Source organism: Emys orbicularis, chromosome 7 (assembly GCF_028017835.1).
Source record: "Emys orbicularis isolate rEmyOrb1 chromosome 7, rEmyOrb1.hap1, whole genome shotgun sequence".
Lineage (NCBI taxonomy): Eukaryota > Metazoa > Chordata > Testudines > Emydidae > Emys > Emys orbicularis.
The window spans coordinates 49,406,001-49,432,357 of NC_088689.1; the positions used below are offsets into that span (position 1 = coordinate 49,406,001).

The following is a 26,357-nucleotide window of genomic DNA, read 5'->3' on the forward strand; positions in this document are numbered from 1 at the left end:
CTTTTGTTTTATCTTAAAGTACTCTGGCAAAAATATATGCTGTGCATGTGAGAACTTGCAGGGGGCAAGACTGATGTGTTTGGCATAAAGTGTGACCTAGAATGTGTTCAGTGACATTTTCAGGAGATTAGATGGCAATGGTAGAAGCTAAACCCAAGTTTTTATGTTCTGAAGTAGACTAGTCAAATGTTTAAAGAAAATACTTCAGATTTGTGGCTAATCATGCAAATACAACAGGTGTTAGAGTTTGTGTTCTGCTCATCTTCTTGACAGGTGACCCTTTAATCTCATTCTAGAGGAACTTGAAAACTATTTTTAAGTATGATTATCGCATGAGAAGCGATTTCTTAGTATGCCCAGCTCTATATACAGAAGTGCTCTTTCACTATCTATTCTAAATGTAAGCCTGTTGTGAATTTTTACAAATGAAAATCCTGAAGGATTAGCAATAGAAGACTTAAGGCCAAATTTTCAAGGACTCAAACTAGCCTTCATCAGTTCAAACATTGCCATATATAGTTGTGTATATAGTTGATGGGTTTTACACATGTAAATTCTACCATCTGCACCTGCTTTTAGAAGTTAGTGCTTGAAAAATAAGGCCCTGATTCAGCAAAGTACTTACATACTACTCACATATTTAAAGTTAGGCCCTGATTTCAGCAAGGCATATACCTAAGTGTGCAAAATGGATGGCCACTCTTTGAAAATGTGTCCTTTTAATTCTAACATCACTACAGTTATCACTGTGTGGTTTGAAGAGTAATTCCATGTCTACCTTTAAGTACATTTTATTGTATAGCTATGATAGTATTAAAGACAAAACAAAATATGCAACTCCATATCTGTGAATGAAATAAAATAGCCCATTATATTTGAAAACATTGTTTCATGCCTATTAAAGTGCCTTTTTTCTATTTCTTTTCATTACTTTTGAAGGAGCTGTGTATCTGAAGTATGTTTGTTTTTAGCATCTAGCCCTTAATTTCAAACACCAATGCAAACGTGTATCTCAGTTCATATTTTCTACTTCTTAGTTTATATACTGGGTTACAACAGTGTCCTAGTAGGACAGTGATATTTAAAAATAACTTTATTGTTACAATACATTTTCTATTTAAAGATGGTATTTGTCTAATAAATGGATTCATTATTTTTTCCAGCGGCCACTGACCATCAAAAAGGAATTTTTGTGCATTTCTGTGAATGGGTAGCTCACTGCTTTCATATTGGCTCTAAGCCTAAGGACCAGCAAGTGTATGATCAAATATACCAGAAAACTCCTTTGTCCATTGCTAAACCTTATGAAATTGTAGATCAAAAGAAGTTTCCTATCTTACAAAGACTATGGTACTATTCATGGACTAAAAATGACTGTCAAAGTAATAAAACACCACTTGTTGGCACTGAAAGATTAAAAGTAGCAGCTGGATTGTACACAGCCAACTTAAAAATCTTTCTCTAAGGAAGGTAGATGCTTTAGAAAACTATTGGGCTTTTCAATTTATGTGCTGTAATTGGCAGCCCCATAAACTGCTATTGGCACAAGGAACTAGCAAAAGAAAGAAGCCTTTTCTTTTTCCATTAAGAGAATATGCTGCTCCTTACCTTTTCCCAAATTGGCTTCTGCATTTGGAACAGTGATTTTATACAGATACTAGTGACACTGATGGGCCCCAACCTGTACTCTGTCTTATCCACCTTACCCCTTCTTTCTTTCTGAAATCATTCTGTCACTAGTATACATCTGAGACCTAAATCTATAGCCTCTTTGCTGTTTTGGCCTTTTCCTCGTTTTTTGTCTTCCTCAGCCTCATCACCTATCAACTCTGTCATAGTTCTCTTTAACTCAGTGTATCTAAAAATGATTTCCATGTAATTTTAGCAAGATCACAGTCAGACCAAACTCTGCCAACTCCATCTATTCTCCACCCAAATCTCACATTTATCCTTGCTGTCAGGAGCCCCAGTTTTGTACTGATCCCTAAACACCTCTCTGCTACATTTCCTAGTCTTGCAAATGAAACACTACCTGTACAAAGTTGCTATTGACTGCTTCTTTGCTGAATTTCTGATTCAAGATGGCATCTCTTCTCATTTTACTGTCATCATCATTTATAGTTTTATCATTTATAGTGCTCCAGACTTTCAAGTCCTTTTAAACCTCTCTTCTATTCGGGATAAACTAGCTCATCTTTCCACCTGTACCGGGAAACAGGATTATTCTCCCTCCACAGACATTCTTTAGTAGCTTCTCATTTATTCTCGAATACCTCACAAAACTGCTCTCCAAGTCTTTAGTATCTTTTGAGCTCTTGCTTCCTGTGTATCTTTCACTTAGTTCTGTTCCCTATTCTCCTCAGATATTGCACTCTTTTCTGCATTAATCTGATATTTCAGAGAATGGTTTATCCTCCTTCCATGCTGACCTCACCATCTAGGGGGAAAAAGTCTTTGTCTAAATGGCTTATTGACCCTTTTTATATCCTGTATTAAGACCCATTTTTTTCTCCCTGGCCTATGACACATAATTGGCTCTTTGATGCATCACGTCCTAATCTTGAGACCCCCAGTTTGCTCATGCATGATAATTGTACTTCTTTTCACCCCTGCTTGGCTACATTAACAGATATAGAGTCAAATCCATCCATGGTGTAACTCCAATGTTCTCTAATGGAGTTACAGAAGAGGTGGATTTGGTCCATATTGTCTTCAATCTATGTTGGTCCTTGTGTCGTTTACCTGTATTTGGGTTTTGTAAGTATGAATAGGTACGTGTATTGCATAGTAATGTACTACTCAGGCTTAGTAGGGGTGGCCGAATCAGGCCATATTCCACTATCAGGTTTCCAAAATGGAACTCTTACTTCTTGTTCATGCCACATTAGGAGTGGAACACACTGACCTGCTTATCAGGTAACATCAATATTCCACTAAGTGTTCTTTTCGATTGTTATTTTTTCAGATGGAAAACTTCCGTCAGAAGCAGAGTTATCTTTTGCCTTCCTGATCGTGCTTCAGTATACATGCTGAAAAATTCAGTGTTTTAAAAATGTGTGACAAATGAAATAATTCAAAGCAAATTAAGTACAGAGAGAAGAAGTGTTTGACAAAATTGCCTGCATGAGTAGAGGGAAAGGAGGCACACCCAATCTGCAGTTACAATGCACACAAACTTTCTTTACATGAATATGTAACAGGTATCTGAAAGTCGGCATTTTCCCTTTGTGTTACAGGACCCTACAGCAGTACAAGACCTCATTCTTGTTCATTGCTGGTAGTGGACCCTCAAAAAAAGTGTCAGAATGAGTTCCCATCTGTTTCAAATCTTTCTGAAGGAGAAATAAAGTTAAAAACTAAGCTCTTTGTGACTGATTTATTCACTATCTACTTGAAAGGCAATGGGTAAGAATTAAGGCATTTTTTGGTGCAGAGGAAATGTGTGGGATGCTGGCTGTGAGCCAATAGCTATTGACATCACTGCAGCGCTTGGAATGCTGTTGAATGAAGTGGGTGTGCACCTTGGAGATCATGTAGTAGAGTTACCTGTATGAGAGGCGAAACTGACCAGGTCAGACAGAAGCAAGAAAATATTGAGTAAAGATAAGTTGGTCTAACTGATTTTTCCATGAGAGAACAATCTAATGTACAAGAACTGACTCCCAGTACAAAAGAACATTTTAAAAGGCTTGCCGGCCACACCATTTTCATTCTAGTGGGGAAAAGATGTGCATGCTCCTAGGTATGTCTTTACATCTTCATCTTCTACTCTCTCCCCTTTATACATAGTACAGTCATGAAACAAATGTAAACGTTTTGAAAGTTTGAACTTAGTCTTCTTTGCAGCCACAGTCTTGTTTTACAAAAAAATACAAAAAAGCTGTAATGGTGCAGGTATTCAGAAGTATGTTGAATGTTTTTTGAGAATATAATTTATTCAGACATCAGTCTTGCTTGACTCCAACTGAATATCCTCAGGAAAAAAACAGATTTCTGAAGTTCTCCTGTAGAGACTCAATCACAGCTTTCTTAGTATTATCAGTCTTGGCCACATAGTTTAGCCGTTCCACAAATCTGATATGGTTGAATAAGTCTGTCAACAATGGTTCTATCCATTGTAAATCTAATTACCTTTTTGTATATAAACTATCCTCAGAACAGCATGCCTCCTTGCAGATGCTTCCAAAATAGTTGTTTTCTCTTCCACTTTCAAAAGTCTGATATCATAAATGGCAAACTTCTCGTCCAAAAAAAGTTGTCTGTTAAAAGGATTTCAGCCTATAGTAAATGTTTTCATTAGATAAAACTGCCAGTCTTCTTGTCATTCTGTAGACTACTAACTAAAAGAAGGTTTAGGGAATGCTTCTGGATTTCTTGCTGATATTAACATAGCAGCATCTGCAAGTAACAATTTGTACCATCTTCAGTTGGCTAGGAGGCTCCATCCCAGCCTGATAGATGATGACCTGACCTCAGTTATATATGTATTTCCCACTCCCATGTAGGCTACTTGGACATGAAGCTATCAGCCCTTTGAACTAGTAAAGAATGCTGCAGCATGTCTCCTTAGCAATACAGGCTACTGTATGTGCATCCCTCCCATTCTTCCTTCTATACACTGCCTTTTCATAGAATATCAAGTCAAGTTCAAGGTCGGTCCTTATCTTCAAAGCACTCAGTGGCCTGGCCCAAGCTCCAGTATGAGGACTGTGATTGACAATTTTGGTGCTCCGACACCAGGGAATTTTCTGCCATTAGAGTACAGCTCATCTGTGCAGGAGACAGAGCTTTCTCAGGAGCCAGCTACAGCTAGTAGAACAAACTCTCAGGAACTAAGGCCCAGCACAAAACCTCACCACCTTACTCTCCATATACAAGATGCACTTCTTTGACCCTGCTTTCTCTAACATAAACACAGAGTAGCATGTACATTTAAAAAACAAACACCACAACCTTATCAAAGCATAACGCTATGCTTTCCATACAATTTTCTTGTGGGGGGGGGGGGGGAGGAGGAAGGTTGAGAGAGAGAAACAAACACAACATATGACAGTTGATAGTTTTATCTGAGCACCTTCCATTGATACAACAGTGATGAGATCAGTATAACACCCTGGAGAGCAGAGGAGAGGAGAGGAGAGGAGAGGAGAAAAGTCAGCATCAAAATTGGCTGCTTTACTGCAATGAGGCTTCCTGTTGGCCTGATAAACTTACTAAAAAATCCCATTCTTTTACTGAAGTCACCCTGTCCCAAGCAGCTAATGCAAATCCACAAAATCAGCACTGAAGAGAAACTACACTTTCTATGCAGAGTTTAAAAGTTTAAGAGATGTCTAAAGTAGGTTTTTAAAGAAAAACAAAATATGCTTCAGAACTGAGAGTTCTTAAAGCCAAGTTATAAACCTCTGAAAACAGAATTTTATAATGGAAATACAGAGATCATTAACTATTGTAAGTAGCTCTATGAATGACACCTTGATAGTAAATTAAATTCAAATTAATATAAAACTATAAAGATTCTTTGACAGCTTTGATTATGTAAGTTGATTTTAGTAGTTAAATGTTGACTTTCTATAATGCGTTCTCCGAATATTATACTGACTGATGCATCATATATAACAATTACCTTGTCACAATGCTATTTTGTGTAAATTAAATTATTGACAGCAATATAATTTTGTATTCACTTTATTATTTTGATTCATTCTTCTGTCAAAACACACAATGACTCCTTACTAGATTTAGAAACAAGAAAAAACTCTTTAGATGCTAACGTATTATTCTCCATGCATTATTTCCCCCCACTCTGTAATAAGGATGGGGGAGTGGGGAAGAAAGCAGCATTTTAATCCTTCTGCAACATTAAGTTTATTTTATACGAAGTTGTCAACTTTAAATTGCATTATAAAGAGAGTGCTGATCAAAAACACTTTATCTGCTGACACTTCTAAACATTGGTCAACTTCACTGGGCATTCTGCTGCTCTGCTTATAAGCTTTGGTATTTTGATTAACCTGAATTTTCTAACACATTTTATGACACAAAGATTACTTTTAAAGAGAGGACTTCAAATAGCAGGAGATAAAAATGTTCAATAATTATTCTTAATGTGTTTCTAATAGATTTTTATAAAATTCTGATTTGCTATTCCTCTGCCTTACTTCTGTCTCTTTCCTTCAATTGTGACGTTTCAGGGCAAGGTTTAATCTTTTTTTGAATGTCTGTAAAATTCCCAGCACATCATGGATTCTACATAGAAAACATTAATTACTATTATTAGTAACAAAGCTGATGCAACCCTTGTTTAAATGCACAGCCCACCTGCTGTTTGATCCTGCACTTGCAGTTATAATGCTGAATTTGTGACATCACAATAATTTCTATGACAACACACTGATGTTGCAAGTACAGGATTATGACTTCACTATATGGTTAAGCAGAATCATTAATAGCAAGAGGGAGACATTTGAGAGTATGTAAGGAACAGAGACCGTAACAGTCATGTAAACTTTTTTTATATTATTTTTTTTAAAAATTGTTCAAGCATGCAAGAATCTTTGACACTCAGGCTCAAATTTACATGTCTTTGCACTCTGTTTACTTACTTATCTGATATACATTCACAAGTAATGAGTTCTGCATATGCCTGGGTATAGTAGGTGCATGTGAAAATCCTTGATTTACACATGGCTATCAGGTGCTGCAAGCAGTCTTCAAAACATGAGCCCTTATCATAGACAAGCAATAGCTGTTTATGTGGTGGTAATAAATAGCGATAACTAATCTTTTAATGATGAAATATGCTCATTCTTTATAATATTTCATTGTGTATTTAATACAATTAATATATTTTGCATTTACAGAACACACAAATTTGCCCCCAGCAGACATGCGCTCAGACTGGAAGCGGTCCAAACAAACATTTGGCAGTCTCTCTAAGGTTTTGGCAAATTTCTGTTTTTGACTTATTTGCTTCTGTACTATTTATTTTCGGATTAGCCTCATATTTGTGCATGCCTGTAGATGGGCAGTCATACAAGTGTCTGATGTTTGTACACAAATGTGAAATTTTGCTTTTGCAAACTAATGTGGACACAACAAAGGAAACTCTATAAAAAAGTGACCCTTTGTGTGGGCTACTTTATAAAACTGAATGTAGTCATTAGTGTATGTAACCAATTCTGTAATGATGGTCCAGCATTGTTACTAGTCTTTATCGCCTGTTTGGCAGTTAGCAGTACAGTCTTTCTGTAACAATCTCACTTTTTGTTGTCTTTGGCATAGGAACTGTAGTATCTTTTGCGTACATCCTTCCAAGCATAATGTCTTATAAAATGCAATTTAATATTTGATCATGCATCAAAGATAGGATTTCAACAGAACCTTCTTATATAAGACCAGCCAAGTAGGTTTGGTTCTTTTAGTAGCACGTGGAAAAAATTCAAAGCCATGATGTCTTTCCCCTTTGATCTCAATCCTCGGCTGGTTTACCAAGCTGGAAATTAATCAGATGATCCTAGAAATAAGAGATGGAAAAGACCTCCTAGGGCCATTTACACTCCATCTCCCTGGCATGTAGCATTGGTCCCTACTGTACATTTACTAGAATTTTGTCCTCTCTCGTTTTAAATGCTCCAGCCTAATACGTCATTGTCGGAGAGTTATAGCTCCCTGACTAAAAAAGCTCTATCAAGTATAGCTAACTAAAAATCCACTATAGAAACTTCACAGCACAGCAACACGTGGTGGCATGTCTGGGTTGGTATAAGAAGACTTGGAGAAATCAAGTTATTAGGTGAAATTATTCTTCCCAACCTTTTTCTATACTTGCCCAGACTAGTGGACTTTACAGCCATATCAAACAACAAAAGATGTGTGCCTTCAGCACCCTACTACTGAGCCAGAAGATGCAACCACATTTAGTTTTATGGTGCTGAACAAATATACATCTGTCTTGGATGATTCTACAGTCTTAGTTTTTATGTTGCACTCATCCCCATGGCATGTGAGCATCAAACCCACATTTTGGTGATCATAGAATCATAGATTATTAGGGTTGGAAGGGACCTCAGGAGATCACCTAGTCCAACCCCCAACCCCCTGCTCAAAGCAGGATCAATCCCCAACTAAATCCCCAAATGGCCCCCTCAAGGATTGAACTCACAACCCTGGGTTTAGCAGGCCAATGCTCAAAACCACTGAGCTATCCCTCCCGCCATGGTCTAGTCTGCCAAACTGGAACCCCAGAAAGATAGGTTGCCAAGTTGTAGACAGGAATGACCACAGACAAGTAGAATTAAAAAACAAATGAACAAAAACTAATAGTTAATTAAGCCATCCTGAGAATTTACTCATTCTTGGAACAGAGAAGAACCTATGATGTTTGTTAAATGGGCTATTCTGTGCATACTATCATTTGGTCTTACAGGCCTACCTTCTCCTTGATTTGTACTTGCTAGTGGAAAACAGTTTGAGAGATTCTGCTCTAGTGTTTTCAAAGAAAAATCACAGGGACAGCTTGTTCCCACATTATTCCAAATGCAGCTAGCTGGCAAGAGCAGCAAAAATAAGGGGAAAGGAGAAGGAAATTACCAAGGAAGAGAAGAGAGAGAGAAGATAGGGAGATGAATGGGAAGGGATGGGAAGGGAAAGAAAGAGACATTCAATAGACACAGAAAAAACAAAGCAAAAATAGAAAGAAAGGAAACAGGCTAAACTGACAGAGAATGAAGGCATGAAAGCAACTTAAATGAAAAATAAAAAGGGAACATGTTTACAGATAGAGGATATGGCTGAATTCAATGGGCAGGGTTTTTCAGGGGCTAGGGAAAGTCCTACCAAATACAGATAGGGAAAATCCTGTGCCCAGGTATGCCCAATGTGAGGGAGCTTCCACCCCCATTGCTCCCTTCTTGTTTATAGGGGGAAGAACCTGGGGCAGCTGGTATTCTCTTGTGTGTATTTTTACTACATTACATCTGGTTTAGTACGTGTTTTTGCCATAAAGGCATGCAATTGGCCCCATCACAGCAAAAATGCACATTAAATCCATCTTTTAACTTGCTATCATATGAATTTTGGCAGTTTTTCCTGAGTGCTCCATTTAAATGTTGCAATATTGGGGATTGGTTTATGTATGGTTCTATGTATGCTCTTATTTTATTTCCTTTGTAGTCCTTAAAGGACAAGGATTATTACTTAAAGAGGAAAAGGAGAGGATAGTTGTAGAGCAGAAGAAATCTGAAACATGTAAAATACGCCCATGTCCTTGGAGGGCAGGATTCTTAAACAAAACAAAGGAGTGATTTGAGTTTTGTCCTTGTAAAATTAAACCCACCTGACCATATCTAAGTTTAACTTACATTGAATTAAAGGAGGAGCTAGAACCTCAGCTGCTGTGAATCAGCATAGCTCCATTGACTTCAGTGGAACTAGACCAATTTATACCAGCTGAGGATCTGGCCTCAGAGGTTTAAAACTAGTAATGTGGTGTGTTTTATTGCTTTCAAATTTGGTAGTTGTTTTATCAGTATCAAGGAATGTTTGCTAGTGTCAGGCAGCAGCACGTTGAACTAAAAATGCCAGTTCATAGAATAAATCTTCTGACAAAGAAACTGAGCACCCCCTGCCTCCGTTCTCCAGAAGCAGAATGGACTTTTGCTAAGATGTGGCTCTCCACATATACTACAGAGAGCAGAAAAACAGATTCTGATGAGAACTGTGGAAAGGTCAGAACTGACCACAGCCTGCAAATCAGAGAGGATCACTTTGATTTTAGTTTTCAAAGTCTAGGACAAACTGGTTAAACCCAATGGGGAGGAAATGATAAGGAGAAATAAATTCTGAGTAAAACCTGATGGCCAGAGCAAGTACAATGAGTTCTTGGCAATTCAAAGAGCCTACTGGTGAACTCCTACGCACCTGAAGGTATGGGAATTTCTGGAAAACACCAAAGGGAGATGTCCTGTTTTCCTTTGCACTCTTGGAAAACAATGTGCTTTCTATGCTGATTTATCAAGGATCTGTTAGGGGAAGAGATGTTATATGTGCATCTCACCCCCTCAATTCCAGACAAAAAGGCTTATCTGCCCCCCTAAACCTTTGCTTACTGCCTATAAACTGAATAACATAATATTATAGCCAACTTTCTAATCACACAAAACTCAACACCCTTCTCCAAGGTCCCACCCCACTCACTCCATTCCCCCTTCCCTCCGTCACTCACTCTCCCCAACCCTCGCTCGCTCGCTCATTTTCACTGGGCTGGGGAGGGTCCCTTTTCGATCGGGTGTTCCGGTTGAAAACTGGACACCTGGCAACCCACTGGATGGACATTCCAGATGGCCTCTAAGGAAATTCTCCTTGGAGGTGTTTCAATCTTATGTATTCAAATATTAAATGATGAGACAGATAGGAGCACCTGCTGGAAAATAGGCACTAATTTTTAAAACAACTTCAGGCCATCAAGGAAGATGCCCACTTGCATTATTAGAAGAGATGCCAGGATGGTCCGTATCTTAAGGGGGGAAAGGTTAATAAAGCTCTGCTTAAGGCACGGGTGCAGCAACCTGACAAACAGGTTGTCACATGAGACACAGGAAGCCAATTAAAACAGGAATCTTGTGGGAGAGGAGACGGAACCTGCAGGGGGGAAGGGACTGCAAGCCAGATGTGGATAATTAATGTATCACTGTTTGGAGATAAGGTCCTTTATTGCTTTGTGTTGGAATTATTGTTGCAATTTTGGTGAGGTTTTTTTATTCTATATTTTCCCCACATTGTAGGAAGGGTAAAAATGTGTCTGTATTTTCTTACTGTGACTTACACAGTGCCCATATTTTTATCAGCCAATTCAGACTCTGTTGCAGGAGTGGCCAAACTTACTGGCCCTCTGAGCCACATCCAACAATCTTCAGAAGTTCAAGAGCTGGGGCACACCTGCTCGGAGCCAGGGGTTGGGGCTTCAGCCCCGCTCCTGCTGAAGTCCCGATCCCTGGCAGGTGCACCCCACACAGGGCTGAAGCCCTGAAACCCCCCCTCCCCACTAGTCAGAAACCCCGAGACCCCCTTTCCTGCTGGTCAGAAGCCCCTACCCTACCACCATGCTGCAAGGCAGAGGTCCTGAGCGCACCCCTCCCCCCCCAGTCTGGTAGGTGGAGAATGGGGCAGGGACATGAGAGGCTCTGTGAGCTGCACTTTAATGGTAAAAGAGCCGCGTGTGGCTCGCGAGCCACAGTGGCCTCTCCTGCTCTATTGGATGGATTCTTCTGTCCATTGAGGCTATTTGTATGGAAAGACTATTGCTTTCCAAATAGTGTAATGAATTTGTCACCACCTACAGCTTTATGGTTGCCATTTTGCAGTAAATCATAACCACCCTTCCTTTGTGTTCTATATGTCCCTCCCATTTGAGCTACAAAAGATTCCACCGTAATGAATAACAGTATATGTCCTATGCCACTGTATGGTACAATTCTGATTTCATCCAGTAGAGGGCAATAGTACACATACAGACTAGCCAGTTCATTACAGTACTGGTGACTTACTGAAAATATTTTTACACGTGTTCCATAGGATAATTCTTTTTCAGAAGCTAAGCAAAAGTGTCATGATTTCAAATTAAATATTTATGGTTGAAATAATGTACTAAAATATTAAGAAAGTATGCTATATGCATTTAATAATGACCTATTAAGTGTTTTTTATTCAAAAATTAGGTTTAATGCAGAGTTATAATTTTCTGATTGCATTCATTTTACTGAAAGTTTTCTTCATTATACTTTTGTCTACAGACATACAAATTTAAATTAGTAGTTTCTTGATTGCACAAGGGGCTGTTTAATTTCTATAGCCTGAATTAGAAAAGGTTATTGACATTTAAATAACTCCACAGGATACCATTATGGCTTTTCTGAGCCAAATCCTTGCAATAAGTCTTACTTATTTCAAATTTAGAGGCATTCATCCTAAGACAACATGCAGCCTTGGATGAAAAACAGTGTGTGGTTTTAAGGTACTATAATTAGTGGCAGAATGTGATTTCCCCCCCCCCCCTTCTTCTCCCTCCCCCATTATTTAACTATGTCATTTCCTTTAGTATGTGAACAGATTTGACCAACTCTGTTTTAGGAATGAATATATTTTATATCTACTTAGATGTGTATTAGGGATAAGTAACATGCACTTAGGTAGGCAAGTAAAGGGTTAAAATCCTGGTGAGGAACATGAGGGAAGAACAGGTTATCCTTCCATGAGAAGCTGCTTAGCTCAGCTGCCAGTTATGCAGACAGGGCCCTATAGCTAGTGGTCCTGAGGGAGCAGGGATAAAAGAGAAGGGTTGGTAAACTGGGTTGTTGGGGTTTGTTTTTGTTTCCAGTGAGGAGATGCAGAACCTCCCTATACCCTGGCTGGGAATGGGCCAAAACCTGCAGTCAACCAGAAAGGGTGTGTGTGTGTGTGTGAGGGTATGTTTTAAGCAAAAACCCCTGGTGACTGACTTTATTTGCTCTTCCTTGAGGACAGGGACTAGCCTACTTAATACCCAGAGGGAATGGGAATGTGTAGATCCCCCTGTTTGGGTAACACTTTAGGGGGCCTGTTGTGCTGAAGTAGCATAGACAGACTGATCTGTATAATGCCATGATAGCAGAGGGTGCTTTTGTTTCAACCCTTTCCAGAGGACCGAAGTGTGAAATAAAATCCTGCCACCTAAGACTACTTAGTATTCTGCTGCTATCTGAGACACTAAACTGGCCCAGTGTTGCCAACTCCTGGACAACCTTTTCTTCTTCAGTTGTTCTTACGCATGGAGTTATGGAGATGAGAATAATTATCTTATTTTCATAGCTTTTGACCAGTGCTGTGGTGTTGTACAGATGCATAAAAACAAACCCAATATAACATTAGATATCACTTCTTAGAATATAAAAAAAAGAAATGAAAGGGCCCATTTTAAAAGAGGGGGGAAAGGAACTGATTCTTGTGATTGTCTTTGCTCTTGTTCAGCTAGTGGTGCATTCCTTTCAGACTTGATAGTATACCAGGGGTCGGCAACCTTTCAGAAGTGGTGTGCCGAGTCTTCATTTATTTACTCTAATTTAAGGTTTCGCGTGCCAGTAATACATTTTAATGTTTTTAGAAGGTCTCTTTCTGTAAGTCTATAATATATAACTAAATTATTGTTGTATGCAAAGTAAATAAGGTTTTTAAAATGTTTAAGAAGCTTCATTTAAAATTAAATTAAAATGCAGAGCTCCCCGGACCGGTGGGCAGGACCCGGGCAGTGTGAGTGCCACTGAAAATCAGCTTGTATGCCGCCTTCGGCACGCGTGCCATAGGTTGCCGACCCCTGTAGTATACGGTTAGCATGTAAAGCCTTTTAAATAAAAGGTAAAAACCTCTTTATAATTGTGAGAAGCTGATAATGTTAAACTACCCAATATACATGGAGTAAGGAATATTTGCTATGCTCTAGGGCTGTTTCTCAAATATAGCCACCGTGGTCACATGTGGCCATCAGCAGATTTTTTGTGGGGCCACGACAGCCTCCAAAGCATGGGTGGAGTTTTGGGGGGACAAAGCAGCAGCCCCTCCCTGCAGCACCCAGCAGTTGCTCCTGAATAGCTGTTACCAAGGCAGCAAGATGCTCTGCCTTGGTGTTTGTTTGTGCTGGCACCGCCAGCAGGGATCAGCGCCCTGCACCAAGCACCCTCCCTGGGGTGTCTGAGCAGCACCTCTTGCCTCTGGAGATGTGGGCCGGTGTGCATGGCACCAGAGGCGTCTCTTGTCAGTGGAGGCAGCTATTGGTGTATAAGGTTCATCCATGTGAGTAAAGGTGTAATCTAGCCCTTGCAAATTAATATAACAAAACAGGAATTAACAGCATGAAACACAAGCATAACAATATTGACAGAACAAGGAGTAATGGTCTCAAGTTGCAGTGGGGGAGGTTTAGGTTGGATATTAGGAAAAACTTTTTCACTAGGAGGGTGGTGAAGCACTGGAATGGGAGGTGGTGGAACCTCCTTCCTTAGAGGTTTTTAAGGTCAGGCTTGACAAAGCCCTGGCTGGGATGATTTAGTTGGGAATTGGTCCTGCTTTGAGCAGGGGGTTGGACTAGATGACCTCCTGAGGTCCCTTCCAACACTGATATTCTATGAACACTGAAGCAGCAATTACCATAATTACACTAAATGCCTTTTGTGTTGCATCTATCAAAATCTTCCTGAAGAGTATATGTAAATTATACACAACTTTCCCTGGGCTAGATCCTGCATCCCTTATTTAGGCAAAACTCCCTCAGAGGAAAGAAGAATGACTTGATTGCTGTCTACGAGCTATAAGTCAGTAGATGGAATTTACCCCATCTTTAAGAGGAGTCTTTAGATTAACTTGTGGACTCAGCTGATATTATCTATTTTTGTAAGTTATATTAACCACCTAGAGAGGTTTAATTTGATATTGTTAATATTTCCTACAAGAAACTATATTAAAAGAACATTAAAGGTAATCAAAACACTCAAAGCAGGAAATAGTGACATTACTACTGGATGTGAACCTTTAATTTTACCCTCTTGTGTATCCATTATCACTCAGTGTTTTATTACTGGTCACATACTATTTCTCTAGTACAATACAATTTTGTACAGTATTTCTCTAACATCTAAGGTACACAGTTGTGGCATCTTGTTGTAATGGGTGATACCACGCATGAGAGAGAAAGTCACATGCTATTTCTCAAATTTCCATAACATGATTTTTTCCCAACAACTTAAAAAACATACAACTCATTGTCAATTTTTCTCTATGTGATAATTAGTATTCCTGTTAGCATTCCTCTTATCTTTATCTTGTTATACTTTTTATATAATTGAAAACACTGCTTCTCATTCAAATCTCTCAGTGTTTTCTCTGTAGCGTTACAATAAGTTACTAACTTTTAAACCAAACTGAATTTTTAAAATCAAAATAACTAACCTCTACTAAAAATGGTACGTTGTATTTTCTTTTTAACTAAGTCTCTTATGTAAAGCAATATTAACTATATAATATGTACTCTACAAAACTGATAATATCATAGCATACTTCAAAGCACTGTGTGTTTACAGGAAATGTAATTATTGTATAGTAATTCTACCAGTCAGAAAAGAAAAAAAGTTAGGCTTGTGTCTTGCTATGCTTCCTTATGAGGTATAAAGAATGCCTGGAATTTTTGGGAGGGTCTTTTAATCATCCATTATTAAAATCCATTTATTCTAGAAGATTCTGTGATGACTGGAGAACTAATGAAATTATGACATCATAAAAACTAAGAACAGTGAAAGCTGAGCAATTGAGAGAGAGTTTTTTTTAGTCAGACTGTTTAAAGTTCTATGTGGATAAAGAACTGGCTTGGAGACAATCTGAATGATGCTAGTGAGTACAATTATTTCTGGATGGCTAGATCTAACAAAGAGTACCACAAGGATTGCTGGTGGTTTCACTTTTGTTTACTTCTTAAAATCAGTAACCTGAGACAAGATATAGATTTTATTGCTTTACAATATATGTTAAAAACTGGATTGCAGTCAAATAAATGGGCAGGAAGAGAAATTAGATGGAGAACATTGATTTGTCAATTTTACTTTACATTCTAGGACTACTTTGGGAGAGGAATATACTCTTATGAAGCATTCCCCCGCCCCATAGATGAATCATCCGCTGCCTGGTTTTCAGCATTTCATTCTGCAGACCACTAGGATAGGCTCCAAGGACTACAAATCATGGTTTGAGAGTTGCTTTTGTAGCACCTGACTAAACAGATAGTTCATGGGGCAAAAAATTATAAAGCAGTAAGATTAGTGCCAAGAACATAGTATGGGAAAACATGCTCTCAGAAATAATACATCACTGAAACACCCATCAATGGAAAGATATAGAAGCTGTAAATTGTGGCACAGTGTGCAGGAGCAGTATATGAATGACTAATTTATAGTGTAAAGTGAAGTTATTTTTAGTACTATAAAAAGGATTGGAACTTGAATAATGAGCTCACTTTTGATTATCTTATTATGAGAGAGAGAGAGTGTACAATGAAAGGCAGATGGAGAGATTCATGGAGCTGAGATCACTAAAGATTGGATATGAAGGGACAGGCCAAGGAAGGGGAGTCCAATAGCTCCCTCTACCCCCACAAGCTTGATGGAGGGAGAGAAGAAGGACCTACTAAAATAGACACTGAAAGATCCATGAGGCAGGGTGAGAACCAGGACAGAACACAGTTGCAAGGAGTGTGTAATGGACAATGAAAAGTAGCAAAGAGGATGAGGATGGAATATGGGCTCTGAGATTTGGGCAGGAAAAGGTTGATATAAATCGTAGTGAGAGCAATTTCTGGGAGAGGTGAGTGGGGAAAGCTGAAAGCCGCCTACAGCAGCTGGGATTCCCAGGTGGTCTCCAAGTACCAGGATAGTTTAGCTTCTGAGATCAAATGGGATTCATTGCATTCAATCAGGTAGGGCTGTGTGAAAGCTGCACTGGAAGGGGTCCAGGGTTGAGTTGGAAAGATACAATTTGAGGCAATGGCTGTCCAGGGCCTGTTCCTGTGAGCTTAGAGGTAAAGGGAAGAATGGAGAGGAAGCAAGTGGGTTCAAGAGTGGGTTTTCAGAGGATGGAGGAGGCCAGGACATGGCTGTATTTTGAGGGGAACAGGCCAAAGGGGAATGAAAGACTGAGGAGTTATTTAGTAGGGGCCAGTGAGGTGAGTAGCCAAGAGGAGAAGGTGTTTAGGGATTACAGCTAGAAAGCAAGAGAAAACATAGTGTCTCAGCCATAGGCAGGGCCGGCTCCAGGGTTTTGGCCGCCCCAAGCAGCCAAACAAACAAACAAAAAGCTGCGATCGCGATCTGCGGCGGCAATTCGGCGGGAGGTCCTTTGCTCCGAGCAGGAGTGAGGGACTGTCCGCCGAATTGCCGCCGAACAGCTGGACGTGCCGCCCCTCTCCGAAGTGGCCGCCCCAAGCACCTGCTTGGTAAGCTGGTGCCTGGAGCCAGCCCTGGCCATAGGGAGAGGAAGTGAGGGGGCTGGAAAGGCTCTTTACATGTCAATGTATCCTTCTTTGTAAACAGAGGGCCAGTCCATGGTTTCCTAAGAGTGGTTATCAAATTCACATGTATGGGACAGTGAACTAGATCCTCCACCCCATAGGGAGCAGTCAGCTAGGAATATTATTTTTTATACCCAATTGTTACCTCTTCTCCTTTAAGTGTAAAAGTCCATGGAACTTGGAATATCAATCTATATTGTTATATAACTGGAGAAGCCCCTGCAGCATTACATCCACACCTACTCAGAGCAGGACTATTTCTAATGCCAAAGGGCAAGGAGTTACAGCCAGGAACTCAACTCCACAGATCAGGCTCTGAGGGTATGTCTACATTGCCATGAAAAACCCTTAGCTGGCCTGTGTCAGCTGACTCAGGCTTGTGGGCCTTGGGTTGTGGGCTTGTTTAATTCTGGTGGTGGCCTTTGGGCTCAGGCTGCAGCCCATGCTCTGGGACCCTCCCATCTCAGAGCCTGGGATCCAGCCTGAGCCTGAAGGTCTACACTGCAATTCAACATCCCCACAGGCTAAGTCCCATGAGGCCGACTGAGCTGGCACAGGCCAGCTGCAGTGTAGACATACCCTTACACATAGCTGTGTCTGTAGGAGCCTCACCCAGCACTGGCTGCACAGTGGCTTCCCCTGCTATGCTTCCTTGGGCCCTTTCAGAAGACAACATGCGTGGTCAAGCTGCTGTTGCCTGACTCTTCTCCAGTCCCTCTGATTACCCCCTTTCCTGCTGGATAGTGGCTCTAGTTTGTGGAGAGGCGAGGTGACTTCTCTGCTGAATTGAAGAGGTGACAGCTGGGTTTTAACAGAACAATAGATTTAATCTGCTATACAGAAACCTGGAGTTAACTGTTATTAGTTTCTTATTCTGGGTAAACAAATAATTCTCCACAACAAATATATGGATACTATAATAAGGGACATATAATTATCCACAGAAATTCCCAAATAAATAATAAGGGGGTATCTTCATAAAACTCAGATTGCCATATTGTCCTGAATAGACACATCACATTAATATTAAACAAGGCAGAAGGAATGCAAGGCAAACTAGGGAAAGAATAGGTTAAAGAGTATTTTGATAATTTAGATGTATTCAATGCTGCAAGGCCTGATGAAATCATCCTAAAATACTTAAGGAACTAGATGAAGAAATTGTGGAACAGTTAGTAATGATGTCTGAACTCCTGAAAGATGGGTGAGGTCCTGGAGGACTGGAGAAGGACAAACACAGTACTGATCTTTAGAAAGGGGAACAAAGAAGACCCAAGGAATTATAGACCAGTCAGCCCAATTTAGATACTGGGAAAGATACTGGAACAAATTAGCCAATTGTAAGCACCTAGGAGCAGCCAGTATGGATTTGTCAAGAACCAATCATGCCAAACCAACCTAATTTCCTTCTTTGACAGAATTCATGGCTTAGTTGATGGGGGGAGGGAGTGGTAGATGTGATATATCTTAATTTTTGGTACGGTTTTTGGCATAGTTCCACATGACCTCCTCATAAGCAAACTAGGGAAATGTGGTCTTGATGAAATTATTATGGGGTGGTGGTCTTTCAACCAGTTTTGCACATACTGAAAGAGTAGTTGTCAATGGTTTGCTGTCAAATTGGAAGGCTGTATGTAGTGGGGTCTCACAGTGATCTGTTCTGGGCCCACTACTATAGAATATTTTCATTAAGGATTTTAATAATGGAAATCAGGGCAAGCTTATGAAATTTGTGGATGATACCAAGGTGGGAGAGATTACTAGTACTTTGGAGGACAGGATTAGAATTCAAAATGATCTTGGCAAATTGGTTTGAAATCAACAAGAGGAAATTCAGTAAAGACAAGTGCAAAGTACTACATTGAGGAAGAAAAAAAATCAAATATACAACCACACATTGGGGGATAACTGGCTAGATGTTAGTACTGTTGAAAAGGATCTGAGGGTTATAGAAGGTCACAAGTTGAATATCAGTCAACCAAGTAATGTTGTTACAAAAAAGACTAATGTCATTCTCGGGTCTATTAACAGGATTGTCATCTGTAAAAGGTAATTGTCTTGCTCTACTCACACTGGTGAGGCCTCAGCTGGAGTACTGTGTCCAGTTCTGGGTGCCACCTTTAAGAAAGATGTAGACAAATTGGAGAAAGCCCCAAAGAAAGCAACAAAAATAATATAAGGTTTAGAGGCCTTAAAAAAATGAAACAAAACCTAGGCACGTTCAGTCTTGAGAAAAGAAGACTGAGGGCAGACCTGATAGTCTTCAACTATGTTAAACGTGGTTACAGAGAGGACAGTGACCAATTGTTCTCTATGCCCACTGCTGGTAAGATAAAAAGTAATTGGCTTAATCTGTAGCAAGGGAGATTTAGGTTAGATGTAAGGAAAAACTTTCCAACTATTAAGGGTGGTTAAGCACTGGACTAGGTTACCAAGGGAGGTTGTGGAAATCCCAGTCAGGGATGATCTAGGATTACTCGTTCCTGCCTCAGAGTAGGGGACTTGACAGCATGACTTCTTAAGGTTCCTTCTAGGCCTATATGTCTATGATTCGATCACCCATGCTCTTCTGCAGTATCGATTTCTCTATTTCCGAAAGTGAGAGAATTTCTACCCAAAAGCTATTGGACACTCTTTTGTACACTATGCAAAGGACCCCCACCCCCATTTCTGCTCAGCTGCCACAAGGCCTCATCTGAGTATCCTACAGAGGACAGGCCTGGGCCTGGAAGCATAGGTTATAAGGTTCAGATGATGGTCTTGAGTATCTTGACACTGGCTGCCTCCTTCTTTCCCTCCCCCCATTTCCAGCTTTGCAAACTTCTACGGGCGCTAATGGTGAACGAGCAAGTCCGTGCCTAAAGCGTCACTTTTGTAAGGTCTGTGTGGCAGCTCCTCCTCTCCCGCACCCTGGGCTCCGGGGTGTCTCTGTGCAGCTGCTGCCGCAGAGCGCTAACCCCGCTAGCGTTCACGGCGGGGCGGGCTCGGGTCACCTGGCAAAGGGAACGCGAGTTCTGAGTGGGCACAGCTGCTCTCTGGAGCGGTAAGCCCGGGCAGCTGCTGCACTAGCTCCCCCGCCCTTGGATGAGATGCGGGATTGAAGCAGCCGAGTTTTACGGGAACTTTCCCAGTAGCCCTTGGGAGCAGGTGAGTGTAGAGAGCTGCGTCCCCATCACTCCCCTAGCTGCAGCATCCGCTGGAGAATGCCGGTCTGAGGGGCAGTGCGCAGGCTGAGCTCCCTGCCCCAGGCTCAGGGCACCTTTACAGCAGGCAGGGTGAAATCCTGACCTCATTGAAGTCACTGGGGATTTGCCATGGACTTTGCCGGGGCCAGGATTTCACCCGCAGGGTCCCCCCGGCCATAGGGGGCACCTCCCAGTCCCTTAACTCCGGAGCAGGGGGAGCTGGGAGTTCATCAGCAAGCCAAAAGCTCCTGCTTGCTTTAGTCTAGTGCCAACACTAATCTCCCCTCCCGCCCTCAGGCTGTGGAAAGAACGATGCAGGTACAACTAAAACAAAAATCAAAGCACCTACCTGCCCACCCACGTGTGTGAACACTGGCTGCCGCAGAAAGCACTCCAATTCGAGTGGAAATGAGCAACACGTGTTCCCAATGTTATTTTAATGTATTAAACATCATGAAGCAGCTGCTCTTGTGTAGCCGGATTTACATGGGCACTCAGTGTTTGTTCAAAGAGGCACATTTAGGAATTGTTTAATTTACTGGGAAGGGGAGGTGTGCGTGACGAAATGCCTAATGGTAATCTCGTGACTCTTAAAACACACATCTAGCCGTGGCATGCCCTGTTCTTGTAGACTTGCCTCAGCCACAGCTTGCTTGCCATGCTGGTTAGCTGAAATATATTGTCTTTGAACTACCCACATATTAAAGGAAGGTAAAAGGAGATCAGATTTCATTTTATTGTATAGTCACGTCCTCGCTAAACAGTCTAATGTAACCCTGAAATGGTTAGTGAAGATTTTGCAAGTTAGTCCCTTACTATGATCCTTGACTTTATAAGCAATCCCGAAGAGTTCTGCGTTGAGGAAAAGCCACAACAGATGCTGCAGTAGTCTAAAACCCGTGTAAATAGTCTTTGGGAGGGGGCGGGGAACCATGTGAATATGGTTCTATGGAAGCCAACCAGTCCGGGTTTGCACCATATCCTTGCAGTAATGCGAGCCCAGCATTGTTAGGGGGTGTTTGCATAATTTTAAATGTTCATCAAGGAGGGAAATAGGAATCTGCCTCCATTCTCACTCTTGCCTTTGGTGTCTACTGGGTGTGTGGGTCTCCCGCAACTGCCGGCACAGGATGGCTATGCTTTCTTGACACGATGCCTTATCACCTGAAGCTGATCGCGCTTGGTAAGATCTCTCCCTTGTATAGAGGTATAGACGTTTAACAAATACTATCCAAAACGTTAAGGGGATTGCATGCCTATTACAAGACCCAAAGGGGACATTTTCAGATGCTCAACTCCGACTGAAAGTCAATGGGAGTTGGCTGCCTAAATTCCCACTGTGCCTTTGAAAATTAACTTCACAATTCTTCAATAACTCTTTATATAAACATTTACCTAGGGACCAAATAAAGCCCTACCGTGAATAATTATATAATATCTAAGAAGTAATCGAGCTAAGCAAAGAACTGATATGAAATCTCTCAGGAAAACTGGGGAGCCCTATGTGCATGCACGTTATCAGAAAGTGGTTTTATGATAAGAACAGGAGTACTTGTGGCACCTTAGAGACTAACAAATTTATTAGAGCATAAGCTTTCGTGGGCTACAACCCACTTCTTCGGATGGTTTTATGATGTGCTTAGTTTTCCGTAGTGCTATCAAGGCGGGTGATAGTTCGTCTAACCTGCAGTTGACACCTTTTCCACAGCGTGGCGCTTGAGCAAGAAGTTTTACGGATAGGAGATCTTTCCAGTGGAGACTGTCAGCAGTGCGGTTGCAAGTTTTACACGCTAGTTACCACACGCTGAAAACTGAAATCTTGTTCTCTTCTGTTTTTTCCCAATAAAAAGCCAGCTTGTCCTTTTTAAACTGTGTTCTGAGATGCCGTTATTGGAAAGAAATGTTTTCTCTTCAGAATAAGTTGGGGAGATAGTTTAGTACCTTCTGTTTGGCAAAATAAAATAATTGGGAACATACATTTCAGGACCATAAAAGTCCCTTTGTTTTGTCCCTGCTAGCTATATTTTTCTCAATAATCCTCTGCAGATGAATGTTCTACTTTCAAACTTGCCGGTATCAAGTTTGTTTTATGTTTAGATTAAGGAAGCAGACATTATCAGGTCCCTATCCAAATCATAGGCCCAAATCTGCGCTACTTTGCATCCTATATGGATATTAATAGGCTGTGTAAGGCAGTGCAGAATTTGATCCTCTATATCTAATGAAAATAAACTGCACTGGTCGAAGTAACCCTGTAAAATGATCACTGATTGTGTATCATTAAGGAAAAAGTTATCCCCATCGGCAGCTTTATTTACAAAATAATTCAGTACAATAACTAATTTCTAAAAATACGATAGAAACTAGGTTTTCCATCAAGAGATGCAAGAAAAGTGTCTTATGTAGCATGTGTTTCGCAACTGCAGTTACCAGAGAAGTAAACAGATCTATAACAGTGCAACTAGTTACAGCCTGATCTAAGAGAAACCTGTTACTTCAGTGGACATTTGGAGGAGATCATTCCGGAGAAAGACCATAACTACTCCAACTCTGGGTCAATCTCCTAAAGAAACTGAACACCCCTATCTAGGACACGAGCCAGCTTCATTGGAAATCCAGGGAATCTATAGTTGGAGGGTTTGGTTAAGAGGCCTCGGCTCTTTCTGCTGGGACAAAACTACATTAAGCTCAGCCTTGTTGTTATTCTGTTACTCTCCTTCAGTGGCAGCCACAACAACAACAAGAAAAAGTTCCGTTTTCGCTACAGTATAAATAGATCACACACTTTCCAAAAAAGCAATACCACATTCACTCTTATCAGTGTCTCTTTCCACCAGCAATTCAGAAAAAAGAAGTCAGATTCCGTGAATGTAGCTATTTTCTGATTCGTCGCTTGCGGTTAAAAGCGGATAAAAAAGTGAGTAGGGGTTTGACTGTACTGTCTCGGCTCCGCTCGTTTTCTTTCCGAAGTTTAATTTTCCGGAACGACTCCTAAAAAGGCATGGAGAGGCGGAGCCCTCAGGGACCGGATCCTCGCCTTTTTAGGCAAGAGCCTAAGAAACCGGAATATCCCTCGCTCGGTGCTTCGTGCTCTGCGAGCGAGACAAGCACCTCCCACAGGCTTTCCCGATTTGCGTGCACTGGATCTATTACTATCTTTATAAAAAGTTACGGTCCGTTGCCGAAAATCCGCGGCCAAGCATCAGCCTGCCTGTGAGAGGAGCAGCTGCAGCGGGCCCGGATCCGACTACGGAGAGACCGCATGCTAATCTCCCATGTGATGATTCCGCCCGGCTCGCCCTTCCCTGTTCCTCAGTCCTTATATGGGCAGTGACGTCCTGGGCATTCAGGGCCTCCCCATAAATACTTACTGCAACACTTTCCATCTACTGAGAGCTGCAAGTGATTAACAGCTCTGCAAGGGACACTGACTGTTACAATAACACTACAGCAACTACTGGGCTTTTACAGAGCAACACAGAGGCAGTAACAGACTTTAAGTATAAATTTACTTGATTTTTTTAGCGTGGAAGAAACAAATAACCCTATAGTATTAACACTACAAGTAGTGAAAGTTGTTTTCAAGGTTGTTTATTGACCAAATGATGACTGCCAAGACCGTAGACAAAATTCCAGTAACTCTCAGTGGTTTTGTGCATCAGCTATCCGAAAACATTTACCCTGTGGATGACATCGCTACCACATTGCCAACTTCGGTCACAATCTTCCCCAATGCTGACTTAGGAGGACCGTTTGACCAGATGAGCAGTGTGACAGGAGGTAAGCATCACTTTTTAAGCTGTGCATGTGCAGGGTGTTTACTTGTCTGACTTGCGGTCCCATTGTACGCTGCTGATCACATTTAAGCGAAACAGAAAGAAAACTAGAAAAGAATTTGCTGATTAGGTCAGTGGCAACATGTGTTAATGTATACATAAATCGGAGTGCTTGTTAATTGGATTAACGTCTGCATGCCGAGAAATAACAGCGTAAAGGACTACAGCAAGTTGTCCGCAGCAATGTGGTTAGGCTACTCTAAGGCATTCTGTAATCCATTTTGTGTGTGCATTAAACTAAGATAAAGTTGGGACTGGCGAGCCTTGAAATTAGTGCAATATATGTCCCTTGTAAATTAAAGCGTCCAGAGGGAAAAAGAACCCCCGCCCCATATAGGCAGGTGGACACCTGGAAGTGAACTACAAGACAGTATTTGGCCATGTTGATAACATGCTTCTTAGAAGGGCGAAGAACATGGTGAAGCCATAGTCCTGAAAGCAGCCAGGTGTCCTTGGGAGTGGAGGGTGGCCGTGCACTGACCGATCGCCTCTCTTTAATTCCCAGATGGAATGATCAATATTGACATGAGTGACAAGAGGTCCCTGGATCTGCCTTATGCCAGCAGCTTTGCCCCAGCAGTTTCTGCTTCCCGCAATCAGACTTTTACCTACATGGGCAAATTCTCCATCGACCCTCAGTACCCAGGAGCCGGCTGCTATCCGGAGGGGATCATTAACATCGTGAGCGCTGGGATCCTGCAGGGGGTCAGCACCCCCTCTTCATCGGCCACTTCTTCCTCCACAGCATCTTCTGCCTCCCCCAACCCGCTGGCCAGCAGCGCTCTGAGCTGCAGCATGGCTCAGAACCAGCCCGGAGACCTGGAGCACCTGTACTCACCTCCGCCTCCCTACTCGGGCTGCGGGGAGCTCTACCAGCAGGACCCCTCCTCCGCTTTCCTGCCCGCCTCGGCCGGGGGCTCTCTGCCCTACCACCCGCCCCCGTCCTACCCTTCCCCCAAAGCGGCCGCGGACGGCGGGATCTTCTCTATGATCCCGGATTACCCGGGTTTCTTCCCGCCCGCCCAGTGCCAGCGGGAGCTGCACGCCCCGCCCGAGCGCAAGCCCTTCCCGTGCCCCCTGGACTCCCTCAGGGTCCCGCCGCCGCTCACGCCGCTCTCCACCATCCGCAACTTCACCCTGGGCGGGCCGGGGGCCGGGGCAGCAGGGGGAGGCGGGGAAGGCGGCCGGCTGCCCGCCAGCGCCTACAGCCCGCACAACTTGCCCCTGCGGCCCATCCTGCGGCCCCGCAAGTACCCGAACCGGCCCAGCAAGACGCCGGTGCACGAGCGGCCCTACCCGTGCCCGGCCGAGGGCTGCGACCGCCGCTTCTCCCGCTCGGACGAGCTAACGCGGCACATCCGCATCCACACCGGCCACAAGCCCTTCCAGTGCCGCATCTGCATGCGCAACTTCAGCCGCAGCGACCACCTCACCACCCACATCCGCACGCACACGGGCGAGAAGCCCTTCGCCTGCGACTTCTGCGGCCGGAAGTTCGCCCGCAGCGACGAGAGAAAGCGCCACACCAAGATCCACCTGCGCCAGAAGGAGAGGAAGGGCGCTGCCGCCCCCTCCTCCTCCAGCGGGGCCAGCGCCCAGGCCGCGCCCCCGCCAGGCGCCGTGTGCGGCAGCAGCAGCGCCGCCGGCTCGGGGAGCCTGGCTGCCTGCGCCTCCAGGACCAGGACGCCCTGAGGCAGCCCCCCTGCGCGCGCACTATCGCCTGCTCCCCGGGCGCCACGGCGTAGCGCCGAGCGCTGCCCGGCCCGCCCTCACACCTCCCGCCCCGGCCGCCGGAGAGGGGCTGCCGACTGACTCTGCAGAGCGCGGCCTGGCCAGCACGGGGGGTACCGTGTATGCTCGGCTGGCGGCGGGCTGAACCACTGTGCACTTTATAGCTTTGTTCACTGCCTTGGGGCTGATGTGCCGTGAGGAGGAAGCGGGGACGGGCACACGCTCTGGGGCCCTTGACTAGGAATCCAAGTGGTTGCGTGTAAATGTAAATCCTTTCAGCAATATCAGTGCAACTAACTTGGAGCACAGAAGTGCAATCTGATGGGACGGGACAAGGGACAGGTGGTTTCCAGAGTTTTAAATGGCTATTTTTCAGCGTATATTCACTCCGATTTTGTGTATTTTTTGATGTGCACTGTTGAGTTCTCAGCCTTTGGGAATGGGGGGAGGCAAAGCATTTATGTGATCTATCAAAATGAGCGGCAGAGAAGTTAATTTATTGAAGATGGGATGTACGTATAT

At 42.6% G+C, this 26,357-nt stretch overlaps 1 protein-coding gene across 1 annotated transcript; it reads left to right on the forward strand.

Annotated features, from left to right (window-relative positions):
- The first annotated feature begins 23,870 nt into the window (after positions 1-23,870).
- On the forward strand, positions 23,871-25,796 carry EGR2 (early growth response 2). Its single transcript, XM_065408174.1, has 2 exons — positions 23,871-24,048; positions 24,610-25,796. Exons 1-2 carry the CDS (start codon positions 23,871-23,873, stop codon positions 25,794-25,796), a joined length of 1,365 nt encoding a protein of 454 aa, XP_065264246.1.
- Positions 25,797-26,357: the final 561 nt, after the last annotated feature.

Excerpts from the sequence above, each read along its gene's own strand:
- EGR2 (XM_065408174.1), top strand. The coding sequence starts at position 23,871 with ATGATGACTGCCAAGACCGTAGACAAAATTCCAGTAACTCTCAGTGGT. Across the intron at positions 24,049-24,609 it reads GATGAGCAGTGTGACAGGAG|ATGGAATGATCAATATTGAC; the intron begins GTAAGCATCACT and ends TTTAATTCCCAG.